The sequence below is a fragment of the Furipterus horrens genome, unplaced genomic scaffold (genome assembly GCF_987537825.1).
Source record: "Furipterus horrens unplaced genomic scaffold, mFurHor1.1.pri manual_scaffold_2, whole genome shotgun sequence".
Classification (NCBI taxonomy): Eukaryota; Metazoa; Chordata; class Mammalia; order Chiroptera; family Furipteridae; genus Furipterus; species Furipterus horrens.
This window is the reverse complement of record NW_028327172.1, coordinates 22,505,458-22,533,021: the sequence shown is the minus strand read 5'-3', so window position 1 is coordinate 22,533,021 and position 27,564 is coordinate 22,505,458. Positions and strand designations below refer to the sequence as shown.

At 41.1% G+C, this 27,564-nt stretch overlaps 1 protein-coding gene and 1 pseudogene across 2 annotated transcripts in view; one reads left to right on the top strand and one right to left on the bottom strand.

Moving 5' to 3' along the window:
* LOC150018014 (uncharacterized) overlaps positions 1–27,564 on the bottom strand; it is a 162,105-nt gene that overhangs the window by 81,944 nt on the left and 52,597 nt on the right. For both annotated transcript variants that reach the window (XM_090267597.1, XM_090267598.1), the window contains exon 2: positions 8,622–8,867. In XM_090267597.1, coding sequence (XP_090123723.1) covers positions 8,622–8,839 — 218 coding nt within the window. In that variant the 5' untranslated portion in view covers positions 8,840–8,867. The remainder of the gene's footprint in view (positions 1–8,621; positions 8,868–27,564) is intronic.
* On the top strand, positions 22,019–23,614 carry LOC150018015 (succinate--CoA ligase [ADP/GDP-forming] subunit alpha, mitochondrial pseudogene; annotated as a pseudogene).

Sequence of the window (27,564 nt, the reverse complement as noted above, 5' to 3'; positions counted from 1 at the left end):
GACAATAATCAGCAAGGTCCGTTTAGTGTATGGTCTGGTCTTGCTGTGACTAATAAGATGATTGGTTGTATATATCCTCTTTATGGTTGTTCATTATATCACCCTAACATAAAGTAATTTAATTTCAGTGGGATAATTAGGGCATTTCTAATCTAACTGATAGTCTGAATGAAATGAGATTCTCAGAGGGAGATTTGTGTATCAGGAGACTGGTGACCCCTGACCCCAATTTTCAAACAATGTATTAATCTGACAGCCCGACTTCCCAGGCAAGCTGCATCCGAACGTTTCCGAGCCCGTGGGTTATAGAGCACACCCGCAAATGACATTACTTTATTTATAATGAGATTTCCTTGGCTTCAAGGAAACAGATCATAATATTTTAAGTGAGGCCTTCAGACTGATGGAGTCATCATAATGTAAACAGAAGCCCTGAGATGCAAATGTACTAAAGAGAGAGTATGGCCCTGCCTGGGTCTCAGATGCTACTCAGCAAAACCAAAGCCAGAGCCCTGGGGAGGCCTGCTTCACTGGGACAGCTCAGGGCCACCCCATCAAAGAAATCCTCACGCTGGCGGAGGCCACAGGAAGCCCATACTCATCTGCCCCCTTGGGGATGCTGCAGAAAGAGTCTGCTCATTCAGCCAGAGGTGGGGGAGTAATGGAAGAGGAAGCAGCAGAGGTCGGTCAGGGGACAGAGGGTCACCAGCATTCCCAGCAAGCAGGGCAGCCAAAAGACCTACCGCCTGCTGCCACCCAGTCAACACGCCACCAGGGGCAGACCCACCCACCTCTGTCCCCCACACTGGCTCCAAACCTTACTGTCGGAGTCACTCCTTTACACCAGTCACCAATGCAGGACGCGGATGCTCATGAGAGAACATCTGCTCCCGAAAACACTTACTTTTAGTTGTTCAGTCACTGGGCACTCACATGTGCCAGGTACTGGTCAAGTTCAAAACAGACAAGTCCTCTCTTTCCAGGCTCCTTACATTCTTCTGGTTTGGTTGTTCAAGCCTCCTTTCAATTCCCTTTAGAATTTGAGAGAGAAAAGACTGATTCTCTGGGGGGAAAAAAATCATGTTTTCTTTCATCACATAGTGTGAATTACGCAGCTCATCTTGCTGCCTTAGTTTCCCTGTGTGGCAGGAACTTCAGCAATTCCTGTCATCCTCAATGGCAGTTGTTTTGTGTCTTCTTCCATCTTACTTTCTATTTTTCTTTTATTCTGCTTCTGGTGAAAAAAGATTTATTTAAATACATCTTATTTGGTGAGGTATTTCAAATTCAATTTGGAAAGAGTATATTTTGTTTAAAAAAAATAAGCAAAGACAGAAGCATTAACTTAAAAAAGGCCACACTATTCAAAACTGTTTCATGTCTAAGTGCCCATTGATCTCTAACATCTGCTGAGCCCATGACGCGGGCCCTTTTCGTGGGCTTCGTACCTCACACAGGCCTCTGAGGTGAGCATGATTATCACCCCTTCAGAGAGGAGGGATGGCGACCAGAAGAGCTAAGCGGTTTGTCTGCGGCGACACTGAGCTGGGGGCAGAAGCAGGCGGGATGAAAACCTGGGCAGCCTAGCATCAGCGGCTGCCCTCTTAGCCACTGCTTCTCAGCATCTGCAGTTTGCTGTGGTGGGCAACCGCAAATGCACGTTAAGCCTGTTGGACGCCTCTACTAGGCTGCCTCGCATCCTCTGAAGCCCTTTTGTCTTCCGGCCATCGCTGCAGCAGCCAGCCGGGCTCAGGAGTGGCCTGACGGCACCTTGCCCGGGCGGCATGAAGCGTCTCTCATGGGGAGGTTGCAGGAATCTGCTCAGTGACTCTGGCACATGCACACACATGGAACACAGGGGTCTAACACACCATGGGCAACACGTTGACTGGTGAGGGATGGGAGCCAGTGAATAAATGCCCCTGCCTCTGTCCTTTGGGCTGAGAACTCTGAGGCACGTTCCGCACGGCTCCTTGTGGATCCCCAGTGGAATTCAGCTGCTGTTGCCCGCTGTTGCTCATCCTCAGTAACATTGGGTTGGCTTTCCTTCTTCTTCTTCACTCCTTCCCGTCCCCAGTCTCGCTCCTGGGGATCAATTTCCAAAACAAACTACCTGTTCACAAGATCTTGTCCTGGCTCTGCTTTGGGGGGAAATCAAGGCCAAGACACTACAGTGTCTAGCTTGAGGAGTTCAGGTTAGGGTGACATTGTCATTCCAAGAGGACGAATTCAGTAATGATGCATTAATAATCTATAATTCAGTAGCCAGGAGAGTGACTCAAGCTATAAAAATATAGGCGCACAGAGAAAGTGGAATAAGCAGGGAACTATGATAAAGTTTTATTAGAACACAGCCACATATTCATGTACATGTTGTCTACGGCTGCTTTTCAGCCACAACAGCAGAGCTGAGTAGTTGCAACAGAAAACCCACAGCCCGTCCAGACAAAAATACTGGTATTTGACTATTTACTGAAAAAGTTGGTGGGCCTCTGATATAGAAAAGCCAGGATCCCATGGGAATACAGAGAATGGACACACATTCTATTTGAGAGGCAGTGATTGGGAAGGTCAGAGAAAGCTAGGAAGAATCCAGTTGTTGAACAGGAGCGAGGGCATTCCAGGTAAAGGCAACAGTGGAACCAAAGGCACAGAGCTGAGAATCAGTGTGTTGCTTGCAAGAAACCATACAGAGTTTATTGCAGGAGAGAAAGAGAAGTGACGGGAGATGAGGCTACAGGCAGAGACTTCTTTAAGATCTCTGTTGCTGGGTCATTTCTCTCATTCTAGGCTATTTCCTTCAATAGCCAGCCAAAGATACTATAACTAAGAGTGACTCCAGAATCTGGTTTGTCGTTCTTTCTATGGAAGGGAGTTTCGTGGAGTTGGTGACAATTATGCTCTGTGATGAATGGTGGGAACCCCTCTCATAAAGCAGCCCTCTTTGCACCTGGGCATTGCTGACATTAAAGACCCACCACTTTGCCCTCCTCAGGGGGCGTGGCTAGGGGTGTGCCAGCTCTGGCCTCCTACTCCTGTTGCTGCTAAAGTAGGCACAGTTGACTTGTCACCATTACAGTCAGACTCCTGGGCGCTCTGACGTGTCTCCCCCACAGCCTGCTTTGCAGTTTCCAGATATGAGGACACAGTAACATGTAGCAAGAAATCCCAGAGACTGAGATCTGCCCCATGGCCCCAGGAGGCAGTGCTTCTTTACACTGTTGGGAAAGAAAAACCCTGGGTGACCTCGTTTAGTTCTTTCAAGGAACAGAGGGTGAAATATGTGCCAGACCAGGCGATACAGTACTCAGAATATATAAAAGACCAAGGTACTGTCCTGCCTTTGAGGGGCTCACAGTCCAATGGGGGGGGAGGGGGATACAGACATGCTATTCTATGGCCAGGAGACTGGTGCCAGCTTCCTTCTGATGGGGTGCAGCCCCTGAGAGGTCAAGCATGGCAGGATAGTAAAAGCTTAATAAACATCCTAAGGGAATTTGCTTTAAACTACAGGTACCACATCAACTGCTCATATGCAGATACACACATAAAGCACTGGAAGATACTCCAAAAATAGTTTCATCCTTTTAAGGGCTTCAAGATTTCCCTGACAATACTTATTTATATTCTTGACTGGTTTGGTAAACCATTTTTGAACATGCAATGTGAAGGTAAATTTCAGTCCCAAAAGGGTAGAACTTAAACATAACTTGGAAACCAAACTGGTCATGGGAATGCAGAAAACCAACACTGGCTGATATCTTTTTTCTAAAGGAAGAATAATTATTTCATCAAGCACTGTGCTGAGGGCTTCATATGCAGAATCTCACTCAATCTTCCCAACAATCCTCTGAGATCAATTCCAATATCATTACCATCTCCATGCTACAGATATGGCAACTGAGTCTTAATGTGATCAAGCCACTTGTCCCCCAGCCATCAATGTAGGAGGCTGGTGTCACCTGACATTTTATTCAAGGGGCCCCACCCTTAGCCACCACACTAACTGTCTCCCCTTACTGGGATGTTCCCACCTGGGACATCTTTTTTCAGCAGTGTGGCCCTGAGTCAGCTTCAGGATAAGTTCCTTCATTGTGATAAGCAGGGCCCACGGTCTCTGACAGCTGTTCCCTGCCCTTCACTGTCATCTGAAACAATCAGTAAGCATCAGAGAGTACTTTTCCTTTACAAAGGTGATAATTAGATAACAAGCTGAGATTAAAGTAATTACAGTTAGACAGCTGGCGAGGCAGCACAATCGTGTTGAAATATTGTCGGTACTTCAGCATCTGGTTCTAATAACAGCATAGGCTAAAGGATTTTACATTAATTACAGAACATAATTTAATATAAACATATTTAATTGCAATTGATGAGCGATAAACTGTTCAAGAATGACTTAACCCCTTCCGCATGCCAAAGTGACAGGAACTTCGGGCAACCTGCGGTCTCTTGTGCTATCTTTCTCGCCCTCCCCTGCCAGGCCCTCCACAGCTCCCCGGTCCCCTCTGCTAGAGAAAACCCCTCTCGGAGTGGGAATGTTCTAGATAAGAATTTTCCTCATCAATTTTCCCACGGGATCTTGGCACATGTACAGTGCTGCCCATCCTTAGAAAGCCAGGTGGAAGGAGGCGGGGGTGCAAGCCTGGCTGGGGTGCATTGTTTGGGCTTGACCAGCTGCCCTTCCTCGCAGTGACTGGTGAAATGAGGCTGCTTTCCCCACGTTCCCACACCTTTATGTGATGCTGGCTTGGCTTCTGTCGGTCAGTGAGCGACCCATTAAACAATCCTCAGATCTTTTAGTAAAGGTATAAAGGTAAACCCTTCTTTTTTTTGTCATGACTAGGAAGTCCCTAACCACAACAGCTAGAGTATTTTCACAATTTTGGAGTCCATGTGTAATACCGGGGGATTTTTCCATGAGTCAGAACATGATTCTAGTGGGAGCTGATGCTGCCACGCCCCACCCCTACCCCCACAGTCTCCACTGGATAAAAGAACCAACCATCATTTTTGGCATATCATCTTTCCAGAAGTTCCATTAACAAATGGGAAACATTCAAAAGCCACAAAAACCATGTTATGAGCTACATGTCTGTGTTCCCCAAAAATTCATATGTTGATACCCTAACTCTCAATGGGGTGTATTAGGAGGTGGAATCTTTGGGAATTAACTAGGTTTAGATGCGGTCATGAAGCTGGAGTCTCCCAAGATGGGATAAGTGTCCTTATAAGAAGAGGAGACTGGAGCCTGTTCTCCTGGCCATGTGCGGATACAGCAAGAAGGTGGCTGTGTACAAACCAGGAAGAGGGCCCTCACCAGAATTCAACTATGCTGATATTCTGATCTGGATTTTATAGATTGCAGAACTACAAAACATAAATTTCTGTTGTTTATGCCATCCAGTCTATGATATTCCATTACAGCTGCCTGAAGTGACTAAGACACACCACTGGGTCCCAACTTTATTGAGATGATTCTTAAGAGTGAATGCAAAGAAGTTACAAGGCTCCTTCTTAAAAAAGACTGAGTGGCCGTGGAGCGAGTTGAAAAATTCATTATTAAGCTTTGCTCTGTAAAAACTTATATGAAATTACAATGAGCCTCAAATACTATTTCTACCTCTTCCTGTGGATTTCAAGGTATAATGCACACATTCTTCTGAAAGCTAAAATGAGTACTGAAAAGACAGTTTACTATTCACAGGTAAGCAAGTGTAAGCTACTTCTAGATGAATTACTGACAGGTGCATACAATGTAAAAGTGGTGTGAAGATCCGGGACCACATATCACCCAAGGGAGAACCAGGCACTCAAAGTGGAAGTTGTTCTATACACATCCTTTTGAAAAAGATGTATAAGTTCCCTGACACAGCAAATCTGCTCTGTGAGTGAGAACTGTAAGGTATTTACATGGGCACGGACAACAGTGTGGTGAGTGCTGGGGGGGCGGTGGGATAAGGGGACTACATGGTAATGGAAAAAAATACAATAAAGATTAAAAATTAAAAAAAAAAAATCTGCTCCCATATAGTCAAGATGCACACATACACATACATTCTTACATATATATGGATATATCTTCTTTATCCACTTATCCATTGATGAATATTTAGGTGTTCCCATATCTTGATTATATGGGAGCAGACTTTTTTTTAATTAATGTTTTCATTTTCTTTGGATATATTCCCAGAAATGGAATTGCTGGATCATATATAGGAATAGTATTCAGTAATGAAAAATAAGGAAATCTTAGTATTTGCCACAACATGAATGAACCTTGAAGTCATTATGCTAGATGAAATAAGTCAAACAGAAAAGGACAAATTGCTGTGTGGTCCCACTTATATATGGAATCTTAAAAAAAAAAAAACTCACAGAAAAAGAGATGAGACATGCTTATAAGAGGCAGAGGGTAGGGAAGAGGAATTGGAGAAAGGTGGTCAAAAGGTACAAATGTCCAGTTATGAGATAAATAAGTACTATGGGCATAATGTACAACATGATTAATATCGCTAACACTGCCATATGATATACAAAAATGTTGTTAAGAGAGTAAATCTTAAGGGTTCTTACCACAAGAATTACTTATCTTGATACTGTATCTATATGAAATGATGCATGATAGGTGAACCTATTGAGATAATCATTTCACAACGTATGCAAATCAAACCAAGTATTCCTTAAACTTGTACAATGATGTATGTTAATTATTTTTCAATAAAATTGAAAAAAAAAACACTATAAAAAATCTGATTAGATACTTTTCCAAAGTCGGTATACCAAGGGCTAATAAGCACATGGAAAGATGTTCGACCATCATTAGCCACCATCAAAACCTAAATGAGATACCACTTCACACACATGAGGATGGCTCTAATTGAAAAGATAATTCGTAACACATGCTGGAGAGGAGGTGGAAGACCGAAACCCTCCTACATTGCTGATGGAGTATGAACTGTACAGCCAGCATGGAAAACAGTTTGACAGTTCCTCAACAAGTTAAACACAGTTACCATATGATCCAGCAATTTCATTCTTGGTATATGCTCAAAAGAATGAAAAACATGCCCATACAAAAACTTGTACACAAATATTTCTAGCAGCATTACTCCTAAAAGCCAAAAAAGTGAAAACCACCTAAATAAACAGCAATTGGTGAATAAGCAAAATTGGTATATCCATATCATGGACTATCATCGAGCCATGAAAAGGAATGAAGTATTGACACATGCTGTAACATGAATCAATCTTGAGAACATCATGCTAAGTGAAAGAAGCCAGACACAGAAAACCACATATTGTATGATTAATTTATATAAAGCATTCAGAATTGGTAACTCTTATAGAGACAGAAAGTAGATTCATGGTTGCCAGGGGATAGGAGGAAAGCGAAATTGAGAGTGACTGCTAGTAAGTGTGGGGTTTCTTTTTGGGGGGGTGATAGAAATGTTCTAAAGTTAGATAGTGGTGATGGTTGCACAACATTGTGAATACACATTTACTAAAAGCGACTAAATTTGTATACTTCACAATGGTTAAAATAGCAGATTTTACATTATGTAAATTTTACCTCTCTTTTTTTTTAAAGGTACCAACCTGGGAACTGGAGCTTAATCCCAGTAGGGAAGCCTGGGAATCTGTATAAAGTGATCAGAGATATTCAAGCGGAGAGAAAGCTGGAGTATTTATACAGCACCTTCCATCAGTGACCAAAAGCTGCTGCTAGAAGGCATTAATTCCTTTCACTTCTGGTCTGGCTGCAAAACGAGCTCTGGTGGCTAGAGATAGTCCTTAGACAAATAAATGCTGACAGTTGACAGTCAAGCCAGTGTGCCCCAAAAGGGTAGAAGCAGGAGGTCCAGGCAGTGCACTGACAATCTGCTACTCTCTCAATTGTCTTGGAATTAAATAAGAAAATCTGTGTAAAATGCTTCACAGTGCTAGACATAGAGAAACCTCAAAATAAATGTGAGTTACCTTTACAGAAGACTCAATAAGGTTAAATAATTTGATCAAAATTACATAGCTAATGCAAGATGAAGCTAGGATTTATGCAGATCTGTTTATACAACACAACCTCTCACATAGAAAATTATATTAACCAACTATATACTAGCCAATCTTACAAACATACCTATGGAATGGCAATGAGGTCTGCAGGGCATTCAGGGACTATAACAAACATCTTTGCATCTTTGCTCTCCCTCCTTTTGCTTATGTTCCCTTGGTGGGGAAAGCAGCTGCATTTCCCACAAAAAGGCCTAGAGGGCCGATGTTATGTCTGCTCAAGTTGCCCAGGGTCTGCATATTGCATGGTTTGTTGTGTAGATACTTAGATGAGATTCAAAGCCTGCACATCCGCTGACATTTTAGTCCAAAGGACTAGGATACGGGAGCACCTGAGGCTGCAGAAGCCGCGGGGCAAACTTTCCTCATCCACACGGCAGCCCTCCTGTTTTCCTCTGGAATAATCTGACTTTCCATTGACTCGACTAAAGAGGAGCACTGGCAGAGGAAACTGGCGAGAACCTCTTCCCCAAAGGCTCTGCAAGAACTCCCAACCAAGGGCATGCCGGAGGGCCAACATGGGGGCAAGGGCCTGCAGAACCCAAGCTTACCTGATCAAGTAGTGGTTGATAATAGTGTCGAAGTAGCTGTAGTACACGGCATTGTTCACATGGCCGTACTGGTCGTTGTCGCTCCACCTGGTCTGGATGGGCAAGAAGTACCCATAGGCCCCATGGTGACGGCGACAATCCTCAACGTGCTGGTTCTCTGATGACGTAGCCAAGGAACGGACGTTCCTGGGAAGCACCCTCCAAACCCAAGAGGCCATACCTCGTGATGGCTGCCTTGAAGGGTACCTTCAAATAAAAGGGCAACCAAGGGTAAAAATGATCTTCAGAAATTTTGATATAGTTTTTAAAAGGTGATTGCATTAAATGTTGGCCATTGGTTTCAAAAAGAATTATTTTTTTAACAAATAAACCTTCCTTGTTAATCCAGGTCCTTGTCACAAACCTATTTATTTTAAAGGACTCCTTACTAAAAAGGCTTTGGCACACACTGACAGAAACTAGTGAAGCCTCTGTTTGAATTTGACCAGTGGGACTTTAAAGCATATTTGTATGGAAGTCTTCTGTTCTGCGAAGTATTTTCAAAGAGGGCGCTGATGCTGACAAAATCTGTAACACTACTAACCACATAAAGATAGAGCTCAGGAAGCCAAAACAGAAATAAAATGTTTGCTAGACAACATTATCAACTGGACCTATCGACTATAAGTTTTCTTTTTAAGTGTATTAATTTTCTTTTAGAGCAAAGTTATCCCGTATGGACAATTTATAAAATATGCATAAACAAAGGGGAAAACGAAACAACGACCCAATAATACCAGCTGTTAACACTTCAGTGTGCATTATTTTAGTTTTATATTTATATATCTGTATAAATACTCTTAAATTGTACCATACAACACATGTTGCTTTATAATCTCTGTGTTTAACAACAGATTATTAATAGGTTTAAATACTCTCCTACATCATTTGTAATGTTGAGTTCATTATATTCCATTGTAGTGAAGTACCACAATTTATAAAACCCTCTATTGCCACATATTGAGGATTTTGATTCCAATTCTGTTGACTGGAATTGGAATCTCTCTTTGTAAACAAACCTTCACACACAGCTGTGATTATTTTCTTAAAAGAAATACCCAGAAGCAGAATTGCTCAGTTAAAGGGCAAATAACTTATTAAGGATTTTAATATAAATGAATGTCCTCCAGAAAGCTGGTAAAAATTTGCACCCTCCCCAGCAGTGGCCAATTTCTTTGTCAATTTTAAAATGCTTTGTCCATTTGACTGTGTTCTCTTATTTCCATACAAATTTAATGAAATGTGCTAAGTGGAAAGATGACTATTGCTCCAGCTATGATGGAATAACTAGTATCAGAATAATGCTTCTGTTTGAGGACAACTATAAAAGCCAGACAAAATGTAAAAGAAGCGCTTTTTGAAGGCACGAGGAAATAATCAGGGCAGCAGGACTTTGTAGGCTGCAACCCTGGGGACAGGGTAACACACTGAAGTGAGCCTTGCACTTGCCACTGCTGTTTCTCATCAGGGTATCTGCCGACTCACTGTGTGGGGAATAAAGGCTGAAGAGATAACAGCCACCTAAAGCTTGCAGCGGTCTTGCTGGGTTGGAAGCACTGACAAAAAATGAAAGGTCAAAGTCCTGGAGGAGAGTGAGCCGCAGAGAAGTGAGCCTTATAGTGCAAATTCCCCTCAAGGCTGTTGCTGACTCCTAAACTGCACATGCTCTGTCTGATAAGACAGAGAACCCAGCAGAAACTGACTGCTACAAGGCTAAAAATTTAGGGAGAAAATGGGAGGCCCATTGTGCTGAGGACTGCCAAGGAGGAAGGAAAAGACCCCAGACTTTCAGGTTTGACCCAAAAAGGGCTACTTCCATAGAGGGAAGGCAAAGCCTAAATCGACCAGCCTTGATCAAGTTTATCTTACCCAAGTATCATCTGTTTGCTAGTAGAAAACAAAATCACCTCTGCAGGAAAATAACACTATCCAGAGCCTCTACAACTTTTTATACAGAAAGTTTGACATTCAATCAAAAACTATCAGGCTTATTAGGAAAGAACAACAAGTGATCAAAACCCAAAAGGTTTTTTAAAAAAACTCAATAAAATGGTCCCACAGACTCACGCCAATTTTAAAATAACTATGACTAACAGGTACCAAGGATAAAGAGCGAATATCCATCCCAAATACATAAAGAACTCTAAAATTGAGAGAGATAAGATTTTAAAAAATAGAAAAATAAGTAAAAGTCACATACGACTCACAAATAAAGATTTTCAAGTGACCTTTAAACATATGAAAAGATGAACAACTTCAGATATAATAATAATAAGGCAAATTATAACTATACTGACATATAATTTCTCAATGATTAGATTCGGTAAAAATTACAAAGCTTGACAGCACATTCTCTTTATAAAGCCACAAGGCAAAAGACCCTCTTGTACATCGCTGGTGGGAATGCCCCATCTCATGGAAGAATTTGATAGTACCTAACAAAACCACAAATGAGTTTACCTTTAGCCCACATCTAAAATTTCCTTGAAGATACATACCTTCACCAATACATATGAAGAAAGCACATCACTGTTTGTAACTGAAAAATTTGGGGGGGGGACTCACATAGGGGATCAATGGAATAAACTAGGATACATTAACAAAATGGTATACCAGGCAGCTGTAAATAAAAACTAAAGAATATGTGATATGGAGTGATTTCTGGGATATTTTTTTTTGTCAACCAAAAGAAAAGCAAAGTGCAGAAGATTGTATGTAGTATTCTACTTTTGTTTGAGAAGGAAGAGGAAATGATATTAAGGTATTTATTTATAGTTACAAAAAGCAACTCAGGAATGGTGAACCATAAACCCCAAATTATTATGTAATTTGGGGTTTTGAAGCCATGTTAATGCTTTATATGCTCACCTAATATGATGATGATGATGATAAAGTAACAGATGGAGGGGAATGAAACCTAAAATGAAATATAAATAGAAACAAATGAGCCTAACTGTATTTCAAGTGAAAAACATAATTACACAAAAGGGGGAAAAATTACCACTATTGAATACAGGGTTTGACTATATAGCCTCAGTCTAGAGACAAAAATCTTTTAACAAATATTGAACAGTGGTTAGAAGGTACGTTTTTTATAGTGGTCAGGTTAGCAATTCTAAACAGCTTTCTGTGACTCTAACCCTGGGCAAATGAGCAAGTATACTGAGGATAATGTTAGCCAGATGTCTCACTTACAGAAAGGACTTACAAATATAGAAAAGAGAGAAAACAAAATGAACCGAATGTTAGATAAGATTTGAAAGTACATTATGAACTCCTAATGGCAGGGATGGAGACAGAGAGAGCCCTGTTTGTCCCTGCTCTTTTGAGTCCAGTGGCACTGTAGTAGCAAGAAGAGCACACTTAGTGTCAGGATCTTAATTTCTAAATACCATTCTACACAAACCATAGCCAGGGCTCCTTGAAGAAATTACTGATTCCAATGTTGGGGTAGATAAAGTAAAAAGTGATACTGGACATCTCGTCATGCCAGAAAGTTAAGAAATGTTCAAAGCAGGAAAGCCATGGCAAAAATTCATAGGAGCCCGTGAGCGGGCTCCCAATGGCCAAATCTCAAACATTTGAACATCAAATTAAAAATGAGATCGATGGATTATAACACATTAAATTAAGTAAGAATCCACAAGTTTACTAAATTAACAAATGGGAGTAATGGGAAAGTTATTCCTTATATAAGTATGCCAAGTAATAAATATAGAAAAAATAATCGATTTATAAAACAATCATCTTGCAAACATCATAGTAATAATTGATTCAGTAAAGAATCATCAACGAATGTTAAGATATACTGGACACAAATTTGATGAGAAACAAAATGTTTACATTGTCTCAAAGTATTTCCCCACAAATAATTTATTCATCACAAATGAATAACAGTAACTTCATGGTAGCCCACACTGCAGACTTCTACTGATGTAAGTTCTCAAAGTTAGTGTCACCAATAATAAATCAACTGAACATCATGTGACTCCTGATATGATGGACTAAGAAGGACATGACATCACTTCTGTGTTATTTCTACCAACAATGCATAATCATAATGAAACATCAGACAAATCAAAATCGTAGAACATTCTACAAAGTAATTGTTCTGCACTCTTCAAAATATCAAGATCACAAAAGACAAAGGCAGAAGAACAGTTCCATTAAGGAAACTAAACAGACATGACAACTAAATGCAATACATAATCCTGGATTACATACTGGACTGGGCAAAAATATGTAGCTATAAGGAAATTATTAGAATAATTGATAAAATTTGAATTTAGATTGTAGATAACAGTATTGTATCAATATTAGACTTCCTAATTTTGATAGTTGTGTGGTTACACAAAGAAAACCTCAGGCTCAAATGGCTTAATCAATAAGGTACTTAACCATTTCAAGCACTAACACCAATCTTCTACAAATTATTCCAAGGAATGGATAAAATGAAATCAATTTTGAATTCACTTTATGAGGACCATAAAATGCTTGATACAAAAACTTAGTAATAACAAAAAAGAATTACAAGAAAGTAAAAGTATAGAGTCAATCTCTCTCATGAATGTAGATGTAAAGATTTGGCAAAATCAAGTTAAAATACTAGCAGATCAAGACCTATGATATATATAAAGCACAGATCTTAACCAAGTTAATTTATAACAGGAATACGAAGCTATTCACATTTATAAACCAATCAATATAATTTACCTCACTAAGTAAGAAAAATGATACAGCCACTAAATAGATTCAAAAGGAAAGGTATTTGACATAATTCAATGCCCATTAGTGATGTTTAAAATGTTAGAAGGAACTGCCTTAATAATAAAGATTATCATTTTTTAAATCTACAGTAAATACTTTAATGGTAAAGTAGGAACGTTTTTTTGCCTGAAATTGGGAATGAAACAGGATGTCTGCAATCACCACCTCTCTTAAATATTCTACTGTCATCAAGGAAAAGAAACTAAAGTTATTTTTCAACAACTGTTAAGGAAAAAACTCTCATTGTTCATAAATGATATGAGTATATACATAAAATATTTAAAATAATATACAAATAAACTATGAGGTCTGTCTGGAAAAAGTCCAGCCATTATTAATACAATAAGAACAGGTTGTGCGACATCAATGTAACCTGGCAGCCAAGGAGAATGTTCTGGAAGGCATATGTGTGAACAATGACGACTTCACTGTACCACAGTAGGGGAGATAGATGCTGTTGAACGAGCATGTGTACTGTGTGGTCGCCACATTCAAAATGACTGAGTAGAGCAATGAATATGCACCAAACTTTTCATTAAGCTTGAACATTCCTCTGCCGAAATTATTCAGATGACTCAGAAGGCTTTTGGGGACGATGCAGTGAGTGCAGCACAAATAAAAGTGTGGCACAAATGCTTCAAAGATGGTTGAGAATCTGTTGAAAGTGACCCACATTCTGAAAGGCAGAACACCTGAGAATGTTGAACGTGTATGAGCTGCAATCAACAAAGATTGGTGACTGACAACGCGAGAACCAGAAGCTGATCTGGGGATTCCAAAAACTATTGTGTCCAAGATTTTGACACAGGATCTTGGCATGAAACATGTCATGGCAAAATTCATTTTGTAGTTTCTGCTACCAGAGCAGAAGAAACATCGTGCTGCAGTTGCTAATAACTTGATCCCAAAACATCAGAAGTAATCTGTGACAGCAATCAGAATGATTTTTATCTTGGGTGGGTGATAATGACTAGGAAGTAGCACAAAGAAGGCCTCTGTGGTGTCACCGTGGTCTAGATGGTGTTTACATGGGTACGTTACTTGTAGAAATTCATCAAGCTTTTTCTTTTATGAATGTATTATATGTCAATTTAGCCCTGGCTGGTTTGGCTCAGTGGATTGAGCGTCGGCCTGCGAGCTAAGTGTCGCTGGTTCAATCTTCCAGTCAGGGCACATCAGAGAAGGAAAACTCTGACTCCAAAAAACCTCCGCTGCCTTGTGGCATACCTCTTCAGGGGAAAGGCTAAGGGAGTAAACCCCGACAGAAAATCCGGAGCCGGAGTCCCTAAGGCGGTTAGACGTTGTAATCAACACCGGCAACTCCTGCGGCGCACCTGAAGCCAAGCTGTATTGACTCCGTCTTTCCCTTGGACCCTTCAGCTATGAAGAGAGGGGGGGTCTGCTGCATGGGCAACAGCAGACCCTCCATATCACCCTGCCCAGGCTCTGTAGCTTCAGCTTCACTGGAGAGGACACTCCAGCGTCATCACAAGATGTCGATTCAACACGGGAGGAGACAGATACCGTGTCACTCCCGAGTTGGACTGCACAGCCATTCTCGGCGGTGCAGATAGACTCTTAAGAAGCTACACCATCGTCTCTCGAGACGGACGGCTGCCGACGATATGTCAATTAAAATGTTTTCCCAAAAGTGTACTACATGGAGAGAAGTTATATGATTGCACTAAGTTAAATTTCTAGTGTCCAGAGCAGTCTCTCTCTCTTTTTTAATACAGGGTATTAGTCTCTTGTCTGTTCAATCTAATGCAAACTTAGAAAACTTGAGCAAGTCAAGATTCTTCTTTATCCACATTTAGGCCTTGTTATTATTGGTTGCTTTGTGGATATGTACATACTTATACAGCCTCCAAACAGGTACTAGCGAAGACAAACTTAACTCTCACATAGTAGAAGAGCAAGAAACGACTTAGAATCTTTGATGCCCTGAAAATAGCCTGTCATCTAAATGACATTTAAAAGGAGAAAGTTCTTAAATGTGTACATTTTTGCATTGAATTTTCCTAAGGAATCAACTTCATCATCTGTACTTTATGGTAACACAAGGCTAATATTCATCTACTTGAATACACACAAAAATCTCAAAGTAAAAGAAAGCTCTGCATGATACTGAGTACCAGGTGGCATTTTGACTGACCACTATGAGAAAGTCGAGGGAAGTCGTTTTTAAAAACGATTTTAAAGAAATTTATGATTAAGTAGCAAAGCTCACTGACATAATCCAATGAAAATCAGTTTTGACACCAGCTTCTTACTCAGATTTTACAAATAATATTAAGAGCTTTCCCAGTCCTTTGGGAAGGTGCCCTGACTCCACAAAGAAAGTCGCCACAATGGGCACTTTCTTGAAGTCTAAGTGTGTGGGGGAGGGGGATCCTGCCATGCAAATAAATTCTCAGGAAGCTGTGAAGATATTAGCTACTTTGCTCAATTTATTCCAAGCTGAAACATAATAGTACATTATAAATCTGTTTTGATTTTACTTAATCTAATGAAAAAATGTTCATCTTTTTGATAAGTGCTCATTAGCCATTTTTTCCTGACATAAACAGACAAGAAAGATGTTTTTGTGCTGCATTTAAAACGCAACTCAGCTAATTACAGTGCAATGACTCAAAGAACAAAATCAATGCACTGAAGTTTCTCACTTGAATTGTCTTTATAGTTGAATTTAAAAATCTAACAAAAAAATTTTAAAGGGCCCTAGCAGTGTGTTTTACACTTAGGTTGAATAATGTTTAAGTAAACAAGGGCCACATTCTAACATATTATACATATTTTTAAATTTTTTCATGTCAATTGTTCTTTAAATATAGTTGCTGAATTTACCAACAAAAACGGTATGTGCCTGCACAGGAGTATTCTCTTTTTTTGGAAGTGGTGATAAATTTGCATGAGTGATTCACCTAATTTTACATGTCCTTTATGAGACCAAAAGCTGACAAGCAGACAATATTTGGTCAGGGTTGGAGCCAGAAGAGGACCAGGCAATAGCAAGAAGCTAACTGATCCATATAAGAATCAAACTTACTTAAAGGCCAAACTTATGCCCAGAACTTTTAGGACTATCAGACAGTCTTAGGTTTTTTGAATCACGGGGTATTGATCTGCTGAAACATTCTGAATGAGTTTAACAAAATTGCTGCCATTTGCCAAAATGCTTGTTTATACTCCAGGCAGAATTTTGACTAGAGTAATCTAACTCCTGGGGTATCTCAAATCTGACTACATGATCACTTCATTCATTCTTTTAATTTGTGAAATATATATTATGAAATATATTTTACCTGAAACTAGAAATTTTACAATTATTTTAGACCTATGACATATAAATTATGTATGCTGTACCCAAAGTCCCAGGCAAAACATCATAAAGGGGAGTAAATAAAATTAATTTCTTAAGTATATCACTTCTTCCTACCCTCTCTATGAAGTCAATATTGAAATGAGTACATGTAGCTTTTTAAAGCCTTGTTTGAATGAACTAACAGAATAGCAAAAGACTAATCTATTGCTGAGCTCATTCGATGGACAATTGTTAGAGTCACCTTGACAAATAAGTTTGCTAGCATTTCAGAGTCATTAGACATTGGATCTAAGAAAAGACGGGCATCTTGTACCTTGTAGAAATTCAAACTGATCACTCCATGATAAGAAAATGGCTATCACTCATTAACAAAGCTGTAAGCATGGTCTCACTACACCTTAAAAGCAAAAATGCAGAGCTTGGCAGTCAAGAATTCAGAGTGAAAGAGACAATGATTCAAGTCCCAACTCCTCCACTTGCTGCTCAAGGAACCTGGACAAGATTCTTCACTTCTCTAAGCTTCATGAATGACTAAATAATGGGGGAAAGAATACCTACACTCCTGCTGTGTACATTCAATGAGATAACAGACAGACAGCACTTAGCACAAAGCCTGCCATCTCATCAGGACTCAAAATTTAGCTGAGATGAATGAACCACCAACAGGACACGAGTCTCAAGAATCCTTCCAGGAATGAGAAGCTACCCTTCCCCTTTTCACCTTGTCTTATTTTCAACATTCCTGGGTAAACTGGAGTAAAAAGGCAGACCATTCCCTGTATCGCACAACCTGGTAGTTTCAGGTATCAAACCTACAACCCTGACCTTGTTATTACCATCCCAGTCTAACCAATTATCTTTATGAGACATCACCCTAAAGTGTCAACATGTATGAGGAATGCAGTACATTTATTGATGCATTTGGTTATTACAGGTCACTGGAAAACTGGATCTTTTCAGTAATTCTACTGATGGGTTTAAGTTTCTATGCACAACTTTAGATTAATTTAGATTACTAAAATTAATCTTTGGGTTAACATCAGTTTCCTCATCTTTATAATGAGAACTGGCAAGCTGTAAAGATTAATGGTTTGATGTACGTAAAGTGTTTAACATGGGAGCTGGCACACAGTAAGTGCACAAGCAATTGTAACTAGTTATTAAATATGAGCACACTTGAAGACATATGATATAGAAAAGGAAATCGCAATATCAGTGAACTGAACTGATTTTGCTATCACCACCTCCAGAAACAAACCTGGGTTTCCTTACATTGAGATTTTTACTCATTAGTGTAAGAAATAAATTTCTAACATCCAAAACATTTATAACTCACAAAATTAAAAACTGCAATAATGTGGGGGGTCAGTTCTCTGTTGCTACAAGTTGACAAGCAGCATTATTCCTCACTCACCCCAATGCCCCCTCAGATAAAGATTATATTGGGAGGGAGATGGCCTAGGTGTCTTATAAATTCACTTCCTACTGTAAGACTATGAATTTGAGTTACAATCTACTGTAGAGTAAGGACAAAAGAATCACGCTAGCCCCCAGGAAAGCACTCCTGTCAGCTTGACCTCAGAAGACTCGATTATAAGAACTGAAGGCAGTGTTCTAAGGCATTGCAAGGATAAGAGATTCTAGGATGACAGGGAAGACTCAGCTGGCCAGAGGACAAAACACAGAGCGCTGGGTTATTTTGCTCAGCTCCTAGAAACCAAATGCAAATCTACCCAACAATCAATCAATATTTATCAGACCCAGAATTATGAAAAGCCTCAGACATGGTCCCAGACTTAAGACTGAGATATAGGATATGGGCTGTGAGATTATTAAGGATGACAATGACCATGAACTTTCCTTTCTACCTTAGGAGCTGGGCTGCCAGCACTGGGTCTCATTCAGAAACATCATTCTTAAGTCCCTTTTCTAGACAGTGAAGTACAGGCTTTGAAGAGCCACAGCATTTCATTCCGAAGACAGTTATAGCATAAGGTTGGTGATGATATTCACAAACCTGGTTCCATTTACAAAATATTCACTCCAGGGGCTTGAGCTCTTGGAAGAAAAGTACATTAGAGCCAAATTAAATAAAAACATCTGAAAAATACCAGCCCTTCGCAAATAATTTTAAAATATATTGTTGTTTTTAAAGCTACTCTCTGTTTCCTTACAGATGAGGGTTAAATTTGTCCCTAGTCAAAAGCTTTTTTATGCGTTTAGTCCCAAGTTGTCAGGCTGCTACAAAATCTGCAATAAAGCAATTAGAAGACGTAGAGTAAACAAAATGTGTTCTGTAGAATGGCAGGCGCAGGGAGCAGATCAGAAGCTTCCATGCAGTCTGTCTGAACATTTCCTGGCTGTTTCACTGTTTTGTTCATTTATATGGATGTGTGGACAAGAGGGTTAAAAACATTTTGCTAAGAATGAAACCCTGAGATTTATACATAATTTCTAAGCTTATCCTTGGGAAAGAAGCTACAATCTGTCCTCAGACAAGTGTAAAACACTTGCAGTCCCCTTTGAAAAACAACGTCCAATCTTCCCTTAAATTGAGATGCCAGAGCAACTAGACTGTGATTTAAATCAGAGAACAAAATTAGTCCAGGTACACCGGGGTGGAAGGAGACACAGAACAGACACTGGTAAATAGCCTATGAATTCAAAATGTAGAGTCTTCCCTGTGCCCCAGCCAATTTTGACTTCCAACAAATTAGAGAAATAAATTGGCAGTTCACCGACAATTCACTGGTAAACAAACATTTTTCACCAGCTACTTCATGACCATAAAGGACTGGGGCGGAACAATAACTCTCAGAGTTCACAATAATCGTTGGCAGAGCTCTAATGAAAAACAAAAATCTTCACCGAATTCCAACCATTTGCCACAGTAATGGAGAACTTCCTATTATTAATATTAGTGTGGCCTGAGGGGGAAGCAGGATCTTGGTGAGGACCAAACTGATGACAGCAGCTCAATTACTGCATCTCCTGGTTAAACATAAAGAGATTCTGGTTTTTCCAGTTTCAAGGTAGGTCCAGAAGGCACAAACACGGACCAATACCAAGGATGGCCTCAGCCAAACACCTTCAGTTGCAGCAGAAATTAAATGACCGTCGTGATTGTATAGGGCTCTCTGCTGGCTAAGATTTCTTTGTGCTCCAGGTAAATGGATCCATTTTTTGGTTCTTATTACAAGCTGAATTAAGGGTTTGACTTCCATATTCCCATAAAACTCAGTACACCTGGGGATAACCATAACCCAGATCCATCCACTCCTCTCTTTGGGTTGTATGCAAGTGAAACTCTGCTGGCAGAGAACTGAGGTGTTGGGAGGGGATCATCTTGATTGGAAGAGTTTGTATTCTGCAGAGGTGTCTTCATCTCAGCTAATATGTTCCAATGAAACCAGACCTATCTCTCCAAGGTAAGGAATTTCAGGACTCACTCAGCCCAAGGTGGCATCTATTTAGGCCAAACCTTTGCCATCGACAGAGCCCACAATCTGCCTAGTAAGATTTGTGTGGGTCTCCCCCCACTATTACCTACCCCTCTCCTGTGAAAGGCACTGATCCCAGGCGCCGGGACACAGCCAAAGACAACAGAGCCTTCTACAAAATAATTTGTGCCAAGGTTTAAGTAAGGATAAGGGGTGTGTGTGGGGGGGGTGATTTTCCACCGAATCTAACATCCTGGCATTAAATTCTATCCAAGTGTGCTTTTGTCAAAAATTATACCAAATGCTGGGAAGCAATCATCCACTGAAACTAAAGTGGTCCTTCTTTGCAGGAAGGTCTCAAATTCACCATCTTTCTTATGGGGGAGGTGGGTCCAGAGGTGGGGTTTTAAAAGACACAGCACACCACAAATGTGCAGATTAACATTGTCAGCAACATCTCATCCCAGATGGCAAGGGAAGGAGACACTAGGATTTAAGGCACCTAGAAACTTGAAGACATTAGGGGTGGGCAGAATTCCAATGAAACAAGAATCCTTACATTGCGTCATTTAAAAGGCATGTAGGTCTAAAAGTGATGTAAGAAAAATTTTTAAGGACAGTAAGCATCTAAACCTCAGAATAATATGAACTTCCAAATGCAGTGAACAGAGATACTGACTGAATTCGAATCCGTTCAGAGACTTTATTTCAGGGCACGAGGCTGAGCTGATGGCTGAGCTGATGCAATGTACACAAGTGGGGTGCAAAGTCAATGGGATTACATTTTCCTAATTATTTTCTGCTTGAGTTTTACAGCACACACACAAAACGAGATCAGGCGGGACTTGCCTCTCTAACAAATCACCCATATTTAAACATTGCTCAAATAAACAAAGGGGGAGGGGGGGAGGGGAGAGGCACAAAGCTGGGAAAAGACAGAGAAGAGCTTCTTCGATCACAGTTGCAAGGAACAAAAACCTGAAGGGGGAAAAGAGTTGTTGGACTGCCACCAAATTTCCCCCACTGGAGACAAGGGCCCATCTGCTGAGCTCGGCAACTTCGCTTTAACTACCATTCAGCTCACATCTCTGCAGAGATCTGTCTGCAGAACTGGCAGATGGACCCCTGCTTCCCCAAGTCGCTGTGTTATTTGTTTAATAAATTTAATTAATATCCACACTGCATTGGATTGCTCCCAGAAAAGAAGCTGCAAGTGCTCTCCTTCCCCAATAGCTACATGATGAGTGATTTCCCAGCAAAAAGCAGATAACGGTGCCCCGGGGCCACTGAAAAAATTAAAAGTACCATGTGCGTACATTACTTCGCATGTGTTAATTTTTTGCAGTACACTAATATATTTTTGATGGGTATTTTAACTTTATGGAAGTATGCAATTCTATAAGAAGCAAATTACCTCTCCTTTCTGATCAGTTATATTTATTGGAATGTGTTTTTAAAAATCTAATTTAACCACATATTCAAAATTTTTATCTATTTTCCCCAAATGGTGGGTCATGAATGATAAGGAGGTTCCCTTTGGCAAACAGCTAGTGCCACAACCAACCCGTCACAAACATGGGAAATAGAAAGGGTCTCAGGCAAAACTAAGGCAGAAACATGCTCCCTCTTCATTAAGTAGAGTGCCAGTCTGTTTGGTGATGGAATCCCTGCAATCAGCACGTATGAAATAAAACAGTGTTTTACTTGCCTTGCTATATCCAATGTCATCCTATCTTTCTTGGCCGCATAGTTCATCTTAACCTGGATTTCTCAGTGTGGTGCGAGAGAGAATAGTCCTTTGAGGATATAGAAGTCTAGAGCATATTATGTCAAAGAAGGTTGAAGGGGGCTGCTACCGCGACAGTGGCCTTCTGGTAGCAGGAGCCTCACCACCGCCTGCCTCCTGTCATGCTCCTCTCGCAACAGAATGTATTTCAGCATTGCTCCTATATGAGGGGGACCCAAAAAAACCTGAATTTATTTCTTAAAAATTGTGTATTTATTCTCACATGTTTAAACTTCAGTCACCTTCAGAGTACTCTCCATATGATGTAATATGCCTATCGAGACCTTTTTTCCACTGCTCAAAACCATTTTTGAACTCGTCGATTTTGATGCCTTTTAGTACTTCCACTGTTTTTTGTTTCACTTCTTCCACATTGGCAAAACGTTTCCCCAGGCTTTTTTTTCATCCGGGGAAAACACAAAAAAGTCGCTCAGGGCTAGATTGGGTGAATAGGGATAGTGGGGTACAGGGCTCATACTATTTTTTGGTCAAAAACTGCTGAACATTCAGCATGGTGTGGGCAGGTGCACTAGTAAATCACCCAACATGAAATGGGCAAAGGCGTTAAAAGAGTCTTCAAGAAAAATTCACTGAAGCCAAACACAGCCTCTCACAACAACGCCAGCTGGCACACTGATTTTGATTAGTTCCTAGAACACTCACCTAGCAAGGGGAGTCTGTACTACAAAGGGGTCTGACCTCCAGAAGATAATTCCAAGTTTTGGGGGGTTCCACCTTGTATAGCTTCCCAGAAACATCTATATGCTGGTAAAAATACAAAGAATACCTGCCAGGGTTTCAATGGTAAGCAGGGCACCTTTCACAGCCAGCAAGCATTGGAATATAGTACCAAACTTGTTGGATGAAACACTCTGTGGAAAGGAGGCAAAAGGCATCTGGGCTTACCGACCTTTAATACTATAAAGGAAGCCAAAGTACAGACAGGGGCAACAGCTTCTGTCACTCATGTCCCTCCTCCTTTTACTGCTGCTGCTGTTCATTAATGAAGCTGTTGAGGCAGAAGTGCCCTTCGTCCTATGCATTACTGAAGGTACCCCACAGCAGGACATGGTACGGGTCAAGCACAAACTGTGGTACCAGGGAGAGACAAGCTGGTCAGGCCAAACTGCCCCAGAGTCATCCATCCTGGAGAATAAAAGTGATATCACCCCTGGCCATATTCACAAAAGGAAAAACTGATATTGTGTCCAGATCTGGCACCCTGATTTAGGAAGTGATTTACCAGACAACACAGGCTGGACTGGGGCAGTCTTTGAGCATTGGCATTGGAGGTGATCCTTTTAATGGAACAGATTTCATTGACCGCCTTGAAGCCTTTCTGAATGATCCAGCCACTCAAGGCATCATATTGATTGGTGAAATTGGTGCTAATGTGGAAGAAGATGCTGCAGAATTTTTTAAGCAACATAATTCAGGTCCCAAAGCCAAGCTTGTGGTGTCCTTCATTGCTGGTTTGAGGGCTCCTCCCGGGAGAAGAATGGGTCATGCAGAAGGAAGTATTGCTGGAGGAAAAGGTGGAGCTAAAGAGAAAACTCGGCCCTTCCAAGTGAGTGCAGGAGCTGTGGGTAGCATGTCTCCTGTGCAGCTGGGAGCCACCATCTACAAAAAAAATTGAAAAGTAGATGCTATGAACAACAAAAAAAAAAGTTCCCTAAGGCTGTGGAATGACTCACTGTAGAAATGGGAACCAGCAGCAGTTTGCGTCTGTCGTCCACTGACTGTCAGCCTGTGTGCCTGTCACCATGCTTCCAGTACAGCAGGAAGCCAAAACAAGGTTCAGAAAGTTCTGGTTGAGGTGTTTCCACCTCAGGATATAACAAAGTCAGCCAATAAATCTAAATGAAGAAGAAGAAGAAGAAGAAGAAGGGGGAGGGGGAGGGGGAGGGGGAAGGGGAGGGGGAGGGGGAGGAGGAAGAGGAGGAGGAGGATGAGAAGGAGAAGAATGAGGAGAAGGAGGAGGAGGAGGAGGAGGAGGAAGGAGGAGGAAGGAGGAGGAAGGAGGAGGAAGGAGGAGGAAGGAGGAAGGAGGAGGAGGGAGGAGGAGGAGGAGGAGGAGGAGGAGGAGAAGGAGGAGGAGGGGGAGGGCAGGGGGAGGGCAGGGGGAGGGGGGTGGTGGAGGAGGAGGAGGAGAAGGAGGAGAAGGAGGAGAAGAAGAAGAAGAAGAAGAAGAAGAAGAAGAAGGAGGAGGAGGAGGAGGAGGAGGAGGAGGAGGAGGAGGAGGAGGAGGAGGAGGAGAAAGAGAAGAAGGAGAAGAAGAGGAGGAGGAGGAGGGGGAGGAGGGGAAGGAGGGGGGAGGGGAAGGAGGGGGGAGGGGAAGGGGAAGGGGAAGAAGAAGAAGGTTAAAGGGGTTTCTTCACTGCAGGACTTCTCAGAGCCTTTAATGTGCTAACAGGCATTGTGAATGTTCCTGTAGAGAGGAGATGGGTTCAATATAAAAGGCAGCATTTCTGCAGCATTTGGAAGAACCAAAACCCAGGCTTGTTTGGTTCTCTGCTATATCCCATAGCTTAATCCAAGGCCTGGCAGATAGCAGGTACCTATTCATCGTATCGGCAGCCGTCCGTCTCGAGAGACGATGTGCAGCTTCTTAAGAGTCTATCTGCACCGCCGAGAATGGCTGTGCAGTCCGACTCGGGAGTGACACGGTATATGTCTCCTCCCGTGTTGAATCGACATCTTGCGATGACGCTGGAGTGTCCTCTCCAGTGGAGCTGAAGCTACAGAGCCTGGGCAGGGTGATATGGAGGGTCTGCTGTTGCCCATGCAGCAGACCCCCCCTCTCTTCACAGCTGAAGGGTCCAAGGGAAAGACGGAGTCAATACAGCTTGGCTTCAGGTGCGCCGCAGGAGTTGCTGGTGTTGACTACAACGTCAAACCGCCTTAGGGACTCCGGCTCCGGATTTTCTGTCAGGGTTTACTCCCCTAGCCTTTCCCCTGAAGAGGTATGCCGCAAGGCAGCGGAGGTTTTTTGGAGTCAGAGTTTTCCTTCTCTGATGTGCCCTGACTGGAAGATCGAACCAGAGACACTTAGCTCGCAGGCCGACGCTCGATCCACTGAGCCAAACCAGCCAGGGAGAGGTACCCATTAGTACTTGAATAAATGAATCCATGAACAGATGAATGAATGGGCAAAGAAGTGAACCCCCAGTGGTGTTGCTTAGGAATAATCCTTGGGCACCTGAACCTACCACTGATAAGATTTTATTTAGAAACAAATGAACAAAATCACTTCCACACCAAGGAAGAATTTAAGGTACTTAACTGAAATACTGAATTTGAGAGGTTTCACTTTCAAGGAGCTATTTCCTTATTTTTGGTTTATTCTGCATCTAAACTCTTCTGCTAACTATTCTAAACAATTCCTCCCTTCTTAACATGTCATGAAAACCTGATCTTATGGAATTTTGTAAACTTCTCACCTCCTTGGTGATACTCTAATTTATTTGCCTTTGATATATCAATTCCTTCCTAGAAACTGAGTAATGAATTCATTTCAACCATGGGCATTGAGCTGGTGAGATAAAAAGAAAAATTACTCCTTTCAACTGAATTATTTTAAATACAAAAGTATATAAAGGCAAAATTATACTGAGAGTTTACTGATAATCTCAATGTTAACCTCGTTAAATTGAAGTCAAATTTTTATTTCATAAGAAAAATTAAAAGTTATTTTCATATAGGTTAACCCTTATGCATTTTGTCTAAAACAACCCCTTACTGCTCTTCTCCTTACATAACTTTCCTACAAGAATCCAACCTGTTGACAGAGCACAGAGTTCACGCACCTTCATTCTACCATTTCAGACAACTACAGCTCACCCTGATAATTTGATATAAGTATAGAAGACACAAACTGGCACTTGATCTGACATATCCAGAATAACTAGATTTTTTTAAAAAAATCTCTCCTCTAGCTCAGCTGGGTACTAATTTCTAAACGTAAAGGAAAAAAAAAAAAATCGTCTGTTACCTATTCAAGCTATGGACTGCAGTTTTATGTTGAAGGATCTCAGAACGCTTTGCTGACATTAATACCAGTGAGAGTAAAAAGAGAAATTGGAGAGCCCTTCAATAAGCAGTGCGTTAAAAAATTTCCTGCCTCAAAATGGCCTTGAATTGGGAGAATAAATAATCAATAAATAGAACTCTGAAAATAATATGGGCTAGATTGTGGGAAGTCAGGGGAAAAAAGAAAGGACAGGAAACATATTTATTGCATGCCTATTATGTGGGAGCCGCAGTATTCAGTACTTGTAATAATAATAAAAATAATTAATGAGAGCTAACCTTCAGTTACGTGACAAATACTGTGATAAACCTTTATATGGATACCTATTCCTCCCCATAGGTACTATTATTATGATTTCAAGTTTTGGAAACTGGGCTCAGAGATGTTAATGTGCCAAAGGTCATAAGGCTAGTAAGTGGAGTGGGGAACCTGGATGTGAACCCTGCCCACCCGGCTTCAAGGCCCACGCTCCCAACACTATGCTTTCCCATCTCTTACATGCATTGCCTTATTTCAGTGCTATCTACAATAATATTGGCGTCCTCCTGGCCCCTCCAGAATGGAAAGGAACATGATAAAAATATTTTGTATTGATATTCCAAATATATGGCACTTAACAGAAAAGTGTTAAGACTGATGTCTATAAGGACCATCCCTAAACTTAAATTTGTTGACCTCCTCAAAATCCTCAGACCCTCTGAACTGGTTTATCTGTCTTTTCCTCTACTAGATTTTCTAGTCCACATTTCAATGGGATTTTCTCTTGCAGGTGTCATTTTCAATAGTCTGCCAAATGCGATGTGTGCTATACTTATTTATATCCCCCTACACCCACTCCTCACCTTAGGAGCAGCCATCAAATAGGCACCTGCATTCAACACAAACTCAGATGAAAGATAAGGACCTCTCTATGGTCATCTGTCTTCTCCCCAAAAGACATCATTTTCCTTGAAGGCAACATGAAAATTTTAATTTCTAGAACAATTTAACAAATGTTTTGTTGTCTACCACTGACAAATATTAACAAGCATGTATCAAGCCCTTCTGAGTGCCTTCTCTCTGCTACTAGGTGCTGCATAGGATACATTCTCTTATCGCTGCTTCACATAGATAAGGTATTAGTTTTTCACTGTAGTGTAACAAATGACCCCCAAACTGTTCATAACAACAAGCACTTAATATCTCACTATTTCTGAGAGTAAGGAATCTGGGCACAGGTTAGCTAGATGTCTCTGCAGCCAAACTGTCAGCAAAGGGCACAGCTTCATATGAAGACTCGAATCAAGTGGAGAAGTACCCACTTCCAAGCTTATTCACATGGTTGCTGGCAAGATCTATTTCCTCAAGAGCTATTAGACTGAAGGCTTCAGTTCTTTTTTGGCTGTTAGTTCACCCTCAGTTCTGTGCCAACATGGGTCTCTCCATTGGGCAGATCCTACTGTAGCAGCGAGCTTCCCTCAGAGAAAGAAAGAGACAGAGACAGACCGAGAGACAGATACCCTACGATAGAAACCATAATATTCAAGTCACCAAATCTCAGAAGTCACATTTCATCA